This window comes from Euprymna scolopes, chromosome 43 (assembly GCF_053919585.1).
Source record: "Euprymna scolopes isolate OS-2025 chromosome 43, ASM5391958v1, whole genome shotgun sequence".
Classification (NCBI taxonomy): Eukaryota; Metazoa; Mollusca; class Cephalopoda; order Sepiida; family Sepiolidae; genus Euprymna; species Euprymna scolopes.
Genome location: NC_136524.1, coordinates 25,441,969 through 25,451,569, shown reverse-complemented (window position 1 = coordinate 25,451,569; position 9,601 = coordinate 25,441,969). Strand labels below are relative to the sequence as shown.

General features: G+C 35.9%; 1 protein-coding gene across 1 annotated transcript in view; it reads left to right on the top strand.

The window, feature by feature from the left end:
- The first annotated feature begins 1,045 nt into the window (after positions 1–1,045).
- The window catches only part of LOC145268245 (nucleoredoxin-like), a 628,842-nt gene continuing 620,286 nt past the window's right edge, over positions 1,046–9,601 (top strand). Inside the window, exon 1 of the mRNA XM_080123573.1 lies at positions 1,046–4,358. Within this exon, the coding sequence (XP_079979699.1) occupies positions 3,948–4,358 (411 nt within the window). The 5' untranslated portion in view covers positions 1,046–3,947. The remainder of the gene's footprint in view (positions 4,359–9,601) is intronic.

Genomic DNA, 9,601 nt, shown 5'->3' with positions numbered 1-9,601 from the left:
GTATCGGAATCGGGAAAAATATTGGAATCGTTCCATCCCATTTATTATAGAGCATGGTGTATCAGCAAATGTGCCCACTTTGCGGACACAATTTTATCAGGGAGGTCATTTATAGATATCAGAAATAATAAAGCCCGCGGCACACTCCCGCCACACTTGCATTAATATCATATTCTTTGGACATAGAGCTATCAAGGAAAACCTGGATGTTTCTCTTACCTTAGAATAGAAGTATTCATTCAGAAATACTATATGAGTTAATTTTCATGAGAAGCCCTTCGTGCTAGATCTTTTCGAACAAAGGCTTTGAATATATTAAGGGTTACCCCCGCCTCAGAGCTTCCCCTACCTTGTTATGTAATTTATGGTATTCAGAGATGACGGAGAAAATATTTATAGTAGAATAAAATTTCTTAAAACCATACTGTTGGTCAGAAAGAAGTTTACATTTACGAGGTGTTGGACTAGTGCTTGATTGATGGGACCAGCTGATGCTGATGTCATTAATTTTTTTTTAGTTGCTTGCTAAGAGTTTGCACACAAGGTATTATTATTGGTTGCTCACCAGCACTAACATGTTCTGTTCCCCAGACTCTGAGTGACAATGTGTCTCCCTAATTTCCCAGCAGTCTCAATGCTACCCTGTAAAAAATTAACTCAGCAAGATTATTCTCACATGACAAATAAACTCTTTGCTTGAATTCCGCTTTATATTTCAACATTAAAAAAAAAAGACATTTCTTTTTTTTTTCTTTTTTTTTATGAATTCATTATTTCATTTGTACTCATTACAATATTCTGACAATAAATATTTATTTTGTTGATAACACATTTTTTTTTTTTTTTTTGGAGGGGTGTTACTACTGAACCCAGTAGCAGCTTTTCTTTTTGCCCGCCATATACCCTTATCACGCACCCGACTTCTACCTTCCTCTTCGTTTTTACACTGCAAAAATGCACAACTAATTTTCTTGTTGTTGTTATTGTTGTTGTTGTTGTTGTTGTTGTTGTTGTTCTTCTTCTTCTTCTTCTTCTTCTTCTTCTTCTTCTTCTTCTTATTGTTCTTCTTGTTCTTGTTCTTGTTCTTGTTCTTGTTCTTCTTGTTCTTGTTCTTCTTCTTCTTCTTTCGTGGTGAGTTTATCCCCTTCTCTCCATTCCTATCGCTCTATACACAGTTCCTATTCCTCTTTGAAAATAGCCCCCCCCCACTTTCTGCAGACAGTAAGCCTCCTCTTTTACAACCAGACGTAAACAGCGATGACGTCACAACGCACTCACGCCGCTTCCATCATTATCATCATGATCATGATCATGAACAGCATCATCAGCATTATTATCATCAACAACAACAATAACAGTAGCAACACAAATCCAAAGAAAAGTTCTTTCTTTCAATTTTAACCTTTTTATCTTTGCTACTGCAGCGCACTGCACTTAGATTTTTTTTTTCGGCATTATTCACCCCAAAAAACGGAACAAAGAATGCAACAAAATATATTTCGTTTTATTTATTTCTTTTTTTTCTTTTTACCCGGTTCGTACGTTTCCATGTTTCAATCTAAAAAGACCCCCCCCAATATTTTCTTTATTTTCTTCACTCTCTTTTGTATTCTTCCTTTTTTTCCTCAACATTTATATTTCAGACTATTTCCTTCTCAGCTTTTACTTTCTTCTTCTTCTTCTTCTTCTTTATTCTAATCCTTCTTCATCTTTTTTCTTCTTTTTCTATTCACCCTTTCCCTTTAATCTTTCTCATATTTTTCTTTTATGTCTTCCCTTTCCTCACTTCTCAAACAGCAATCTCCCCATGTTCTTTCTCCCCTCTCTCCTCTCTCTCTCTCTCTCTCTCTCTCTCTCTCTCTCCATTATACCTTCCTTTTTCTGTTTCAGCATTCAAACCAATAACACTCCCTCCTCCCCGCCTTTCATTTATTGCCCCTCCCACCTCCTTTCCATTCGTCTCCACTTCACACTCAGCCTTCAACTCTGCCGGGACAGCCCCTCGCGTCTCTAGGCACAACTATTCTATCTGTGTGTTCGTTCGGGGGAAAAAAGGGGCACCCCAACGAAATTTAGTCGCTAAATATCTGGTACTTAACTTGATATTGTTGTTACCGTTTATTATTGGCACCGACTTCGCCTGGAGAAATATTTCTTGCTTTTTAATTCCTTAATCTTTTGACTATTTGGTTATTTTATCGTCATTGCAACAAACTCGATTCATTTGATCATAAACACTCAACGGACACTCGTTGTTTGGAGAGAACAAAAAAAAAACAACAACAAAAAAAAAAAAAAACGCGTGCCACTTTTTGATGTGTGGTTTGCTTTAACTTTCTTAACATAACGTTCTTTTGTTCTTGTTTTTAAAGGGGGAAAAATTCCGAACATGCTGACAGAATATTTCTTTAAAACTTGATTTAACCACACACACACACACACACACACACACACACACACACACACACACACACACACACGTCCCAACACGTTTAGAGGTTTCCGTTTCTTTCGTTTTATTTTCGTCGTTTAGATTTTCGAGTATTATTGCTTTTTTTTTTTTTATAGTATTTTTTAAATCTAGTTGAAATGTATGTAAGACTGGAAAGTAATTCTGGTTTTCCCAGTATTACAGACACGCGTTGAAAATACCCTTCCCTCTCTCTCTCTCTCTCTCTCTCTCTCTCTCTCTCTCTCTCTCTCTCTCTCTCTCTCTGCTAAGACTACAACAAAACAATTGTGTAAGTGCTACTCTCTCTCTCTCTCTCTCTCTCTCTCTTCTTTCTCTCTCGCACTTCATTAGGACCGTGAGTCTGCGAGGTGCCCAGGGAGATACACGTTCTCTTTTTAGAAATTGTTTTATTCTTGTTTGGGACAGGGAAAACGCAGGAAACCAAATGTCACCTATGGATATTTACTGCACTTTAAATAGATGACCCCTCTATGGACATACCACAGACGAACAGCAAGTACATGTATTCATAGACCACATTATTGTTCCATCAACCCCCAAAACGCATAAGCCATTATATAAAGAGGTACCAGCGCAGCAGCAGCACCCTCCCGTTTTTGTTTGTTTATTAAAAAAAAAAAAAAAAATTTTTTTGGCATACCAATAAAAGGAAATATATACAATCATTCCCTATGATTATGTTGGATGTTTTTTTCGTTCCAGTTTTGTTCGTTTATCCTTAATAGGCATTATATTTCTTACCCCCCCCCTCCAAAAAAGCAAAAAAAAACAAAACAAAACAAACAAGACACATGTCTTATTTCCCCCCTTTTTCCCCTATTCATATTTTTGCAATCTTTGATCACAATAAAGACGGGGGGTCATTTTTTTTATTTTTAATGCTTGTGTAAGGCATATATATACATATATTTTTTTTTTAGGGGTGTGGATTTGCCTTTAAGGTTTTATTCTTTTGGGATATCCAGCACAAAGAAAATTTATACATTATTATTATTCTTTCTCATAACTGTTAAAAAAAAAAAAAAAAAGCGTATAAGTAAAAACTGGCCCTAAAAATATAGGCACGACAAAACATTGACAATTTTGACTACCAACAATTTTTTTCAAAGATTTTGTGAGCTTGCATCTGTGATAAAAATAAATCAAAACAAACAATTAGGATTGCCTTTAGGCGGTTCAAATTAGCAACTCTTTTTTTTCCTTTCCATTTTTTTTTTTTTTTTAACTTTTCCAGAATTTTGGAAAAAGTTTTTTTAATATAATTTACAAATGTAAAAACATAACACCCGCTTACGTTTATTAATTTTTGAAGCTGGACTTTGAAAAAAAAAAAAAATCACCCTTTAAACTTTTTAGTTGTATCACAGAACAATTAATATCGCATTTTATTATACTATTATATTAGAGAACTAAAAGAAACCCTAAGAGTTGAACTCCTAATAACTTGTTGTTAGCCGAACGAGAAAAAAAAAAAATGTCAAATTTAGAAATTGTTTTAGGAGACTCTTTAGTAAACTGTCATAGCATGACAGGTGCGAGTGCCGCTTCGTGTGGTGGCGAACCCAACGCCGGCGGAGGGTCATTGGTGCCCGTAAAAAACTTTATTGGCAAAGATAAAATAATTGGTCTTTTCTTTTCTGTGGTTCCCGAAAATGGCGCGGGTTTGTCACCTGCGCCGGGTTGCGTCCCAGGAAGTCCACGCGATTGTCACAACACAGTTTTGGAATTTTATACCCATTTTAAAAAGTCCTCACCTGCCGGCAAAAACCTGGAGATCATATTTGTCTGTGCTGATGATGACGACGACGTAGATGAGCCAATCTACCTGAAATATTTGTCAGAAATGCCATGGATGTCGGTTCCTTTAAATGACAGACTCAGACAGGTAAGAATGAAGAACAATAATTCTTTATTTTGGTCTTCAGAGCATTTCCCCCCTCTTTCTTGTAGTTTTACCAACATGTTTATTTCTTTTACAAAAGTTCATATGTGTGTGTTAGACATTTTTGCCCGTTTCTAAGTAAGACTTAAAATGAATGCTTTATGACAAATTGATGGTTGAATGTAGTTAAATTTGTGCTCATTTTTCTAGCTTTGCATACTACAGATACCATAGTACTTAGTTCGCTGCATCTTATCGTAACAAAGGTTTGTACATAATTTCAGTTAGATCAGAGCAGTAGTTTCCGAGAAAAAGTGAAACTTATATACTAATCCCTTTTAATCCATAATTGTGCATATCGAACAGATACTATAATACTTATTTCGCTGCACTGCACATTATCATGATAAGGGTCCATACAAAATTTCAACCAGATTGGTTCAATCGTTTCCGATAAAAAGTGGAACCGACAGACAGACAAACATTCCACCACCACCACCACCACCACCACCACCACCACCACCACCACCACCATCATCATCATCATCATCATCATCATCATCATCATCATCATCATCATCATCATCATCATCGCCGCGCATAAATCCGAGGATTCTATTGTTGGCATTGGTTTCCCCGATATGTTTCCAATCAGAATTCTTTCCAGAAAGAAGTCGGATACTTACAGGAGGAAACACGTGAAGGTTGCTAACATCTATAAGTGAAAGTGTTTCTGTGGAACGAACTGGATTCAAAGTTGGTACACGCAGGTCGTCAAGTCTGTGTCGTTAACCATTAGACCCCGTCACCCACCACTTAACCATCAATTTGGCGTAAAGCACCCATTCTGAGTCAATGGGCTACAAGTCGCGTAGAGGCGATCAGATCAGCGGACACACGAGAAGTTGTCTCAATTCACTATTAATGAGCCAATTGAGAAAAATGGGTTTAGATAAGATAACAGTTGTCCTTGTTTGCCCGCCTCCCCACGAGGACAGAGTTAGACACAAGGTCAGTTTTTTTTGGTACGTGTGCAGTTTACCGACCGTACTAAAACAATAATATTTAGAAATTCATTCTAAACATGGGGAGGTGAGGTGTGCTTTGTTAACTATTCTGTACTCCCGCTTAACAAGTTAACAAACAAAAGATACTGTAAAAATTAAATTTAACTTGAAAATCCTATCAAAAAAATAAAAAATAAAAATAAATAAATAAAATAAACGCACAGTCGGTAAACTACGCGAGTACCTAATTTTTAGTGTGAGAAAGCTCCAGCTATCTCAAAAGGAGCACTTAGGTTTTGAGGAAAATTAAAATTGCCGCGGTCTAGAAGTATTCCATCTTCACTTACTGGGGATAGGAACGATGAAACGCAATAACAGATATTACTACTACACTTTGTTTGAGGAAATTTCGGAAAATGTCGACATTTTTTTTTACTAATAGTTTTTGCACCACTTTTATGCCTATTACGGAACGTTGCTGAGCCTTAAGTCCAGAATCCTTATTCTATTTTTGACCAAAATCAATTAAATGATTTTGATTCTAGAAAATGTCTAAAATTTAAAGCTTAAAGCTTAAGGGGGACTATTTATTTCTCCTTTCTGTGTGTAAAACTTTGTCTCGTCCCAAACAAGGTATATTTGCCCGGATAGATGCAGGATTACTTTTATTAGGGGCCAGATTTATAATGTGCATCCTAAATGGGGAGGTGTGCAAACAGATGTTTGTTCATAGTACATTTAAATTTCTGTATGTTGGTACATTTGGGGAAACAATAAGTAGCGAGGGAAGTGTTTTTTTAAGAAAGAAACTATTTGAATGGACAGGCTTTTGACATCTTGAGATTTTTACAATGAAGGGTGGAATTTTGCTGCTTGTTGGCTTGATCGGAGATATTTATGTTGGTCAGGGTACAAAGTCAGCAAGTTCGTCGGAGCATATTCCATAGAAGTACTTGTAGAACAAGAACATTAGTGTAACATTGCAGCGATGGTACAGGGGTTGGAACTTGGTAAACAGCTAAAGACTCTTTTTTTTTGCACTCTGTCCAAGAGGGAGATACTCGTAATTTAAGAAGAAATTGAAATCTAGGGAATCTTGTTTGATTGATATCTACTATTATGGACCAGATTAATGCAAATCTGAAATATTTGAATGTCAAAATCGGAGATTGTGTCCATAATGTACCCCAGAAACCCTTTAAAAGAATCTGAAATTTTGTGAATATTTCTCAATAGATTTCTGATATCTATTGTTTAAATTTCTATTAAAAAATCGGAGATAGATAAGATTTTAAAACTCTGTTCCACCTTTGCATAAAACTAATTTGGACCACTTATGCCTAGCAACTGTATCCCAAAAATTCATGATCGGTTAATTAGTTTAGGAGTGAATCCTGTACATGCAAATATGTGAACATATGCACATAACTAACTTGATATAAATAAAAATAATAACATGGTAATTTGTTTTGTTACTTGATTGTTATATTACAAGGAGTATAGTTTACAAAGTGTATAGTTTACAAGGAGTACAGTTTACAAAAAGTATAGTTTACAAGGAACATCGTTTATACGGAGCATGGTTTATATGGAGTATAGTTTATATGGAGCATAGTTTATACGGAGCATAGTTTATACGGAGCATAGTTTGTATGGAGCATAGTTTGTGCGGAGCATAGTTTGTACAGAGCATGGTTTGTACGGAGCATAGTTTGTACGGAGCATAGTTTGTACGGAGCATAGTTTGTACGGAGCATAGTTTATATGGAGCATAGTTTGTATGGAGCATAGTTTGTGCGGAGCATAGTTTGTGCGGTGCATAGTTTATATGGAGCATAGTTTATACGAGCATAGTTTATATGGAGCATAGTTTATACGGAGCATAGTTTGTACGGAGCATAGTTTATACGGAGCATAGTTTGTATGGAGCAAAGTTTGTGCGGTGCATAGTTTACACGGAGCATAGTTTGTGCGGAGCATAGTTTATACGGAGCATAGTTTGTACGGAGCAAAGTTTGTACAGAGCATAGTTTGTACGGAGCATAGTTTGTGCGGTGCATAGTTTATACAGAGCATAGTTTGTGCGGAGCATAGTTTGTACGGAGCATAGTTTATACGGAGCATAGTTTGTACGGAGCATAGTTTATACAGAGCATAATTTATACGGAGCATAGTTTGTGCGGAGCATAGTTTATATGGAGCATAGTTTGTATGGAGCATAGTTTGTACGGAGCATAGTTTGTACGGAGCATAGTTTATATGGAACATAGTTTGTATAGAACATAGTTTGTATGGAACATAGTTTATATGGAGCATAGTTTATACAGAGCATAGTGTATACAGAGCATAGTTTATATGGAGCATAGTTTATATGGAACATAGTTTATATGGAGCATAGTTTATATGGAACATAGTTTGTATTGAACATAGTTTATATGGAGCATAGTTTATACGGAATATAGTTTATACGGAACATAGTTTATACGGAGCATAGTTTATACGGAGCATAGTTTATAGGGACATAGTTTGTACGGAACAGAGCTTATACGGAGCATAGTTTATACGGACATAGTTTGTACGGAACAGAGTTTATACGGAGCATAGTTTATATGGAGCATAGTTTACAAGGAACATAGTTTACAATGAGTATAGTTCATACAGAGCATAGTTTATACAAAGAATAGGTATATGGAGTATAGTTCATAAAAAGTATACTATACAAGGAGTATAGTTTATAAGGACCATAGTTTACAAGGAGCGTAGTTTATAAAGAATATAGTTTACAAGGAGTGTAGTTTATACAGAGCATAGTGTATATAGAGAATGGTTCATACGGAGTATAGTTTACAAGGAGCATATATAGTTTATAAGACAGTTTATAAGGAGTATAGTTTACAAGGAGCATATTTTACAAGGAGTATAGTTTACAAAGATCATAGTTTACAAGGAATATAGTTTACAAGAGGCATAGCTTATAAAGAATATAGTTTACGAGGAGTATAAAAGTAACACGCAAATTGTCTTTTGGAGATATGCTCTGTGATTTGTGATTTTCTTGCTTTCTCTCTTGGCACAAAAATGAAGTCTATGCCATTTCTGAATTGTCTTTTTCCTCTGTTGACAGTGGTATGGTGCTAGTTCTGTGCAGTTCTAGGAGGTTCACCCTTTCAGGCTTTGTCCTCTCTCTTTGAGAAGAGTTTAGTTTATTGCTAATCGCTTGAGGCACCCTCACCGAAAAATGTCGACAGGACTGTCTAGGCATGTTTTGCAGGCCAGACTGCTCTTCCACTAGGTTCTTCAATCCCATATTCCAACCCTTGTGTCACATCTTCTCGCGGTGGAATGGAGATAAATAATACATAAATAACGCAATTAAATAGACAATTGTAAAAGAATGCTCTTCCACATTCTATCACTCTTATCGTCTCGTCTGATTCTAGGGTCAAAACGACTTCTTCTAAAAACTGTGTTAGTTATCAAATTTTAGCTAACTCAGTGGACTAGAAAATTTACGATGTAATATTTTGTAACGACCATACTTACTATATCATTAAATTTTTATTCTGCTGAGGTGTAATAAGAGCTCTGTTTGACTTTAGGCGTTGACTATTGAGCTAATTTTTACCAGCAGTATTTATTAGTATCCTGAAAATTTGTAATATTTTTACATATTTTTATCGGTGTTTTATAATTTTCTTGTGATACAATTCAAGTTATAGTTATTGAACCAAACTTATATAATTGCATAAGGTTGTGGTGCTTCCCAGACCACATTAAGTGTTGCTGTAATATCTCTGGTTTCGTGTCTAATCCAGCAATCATTTTGATAAGACTCTCAAAGGTGCATAATGAAGTCCCACCACAAACAACATCAAATACTGTTCCTCTGTCACCACTGATTTTGCAAGAGTGTAGCTGGTTTGAAGAGCCATCTACGTGCGCATGGACGCTCTACATCAATCTGAAGTGATGGCAAGCTTCTGTCAAGAAGTAGCAAATATCATGTATAATTATTTCATGTTATAACTAGGGCTAGGACAACAGCATATTCTTTTCATTGTTTTGCCTCTCGAGTGTGTATCCCTCGATATCTTAAATGCTTTTATATAGAGTGATGTGGTTTCCGGTTGAATAACTGTGTCTAACTATGTCGGATATACACTCAAGAGTCAAAACAATGAAAAGAATATGCTGTTGTCATAGCCCTAGTTATAAGGAGATATAGTATTTTATGTATAG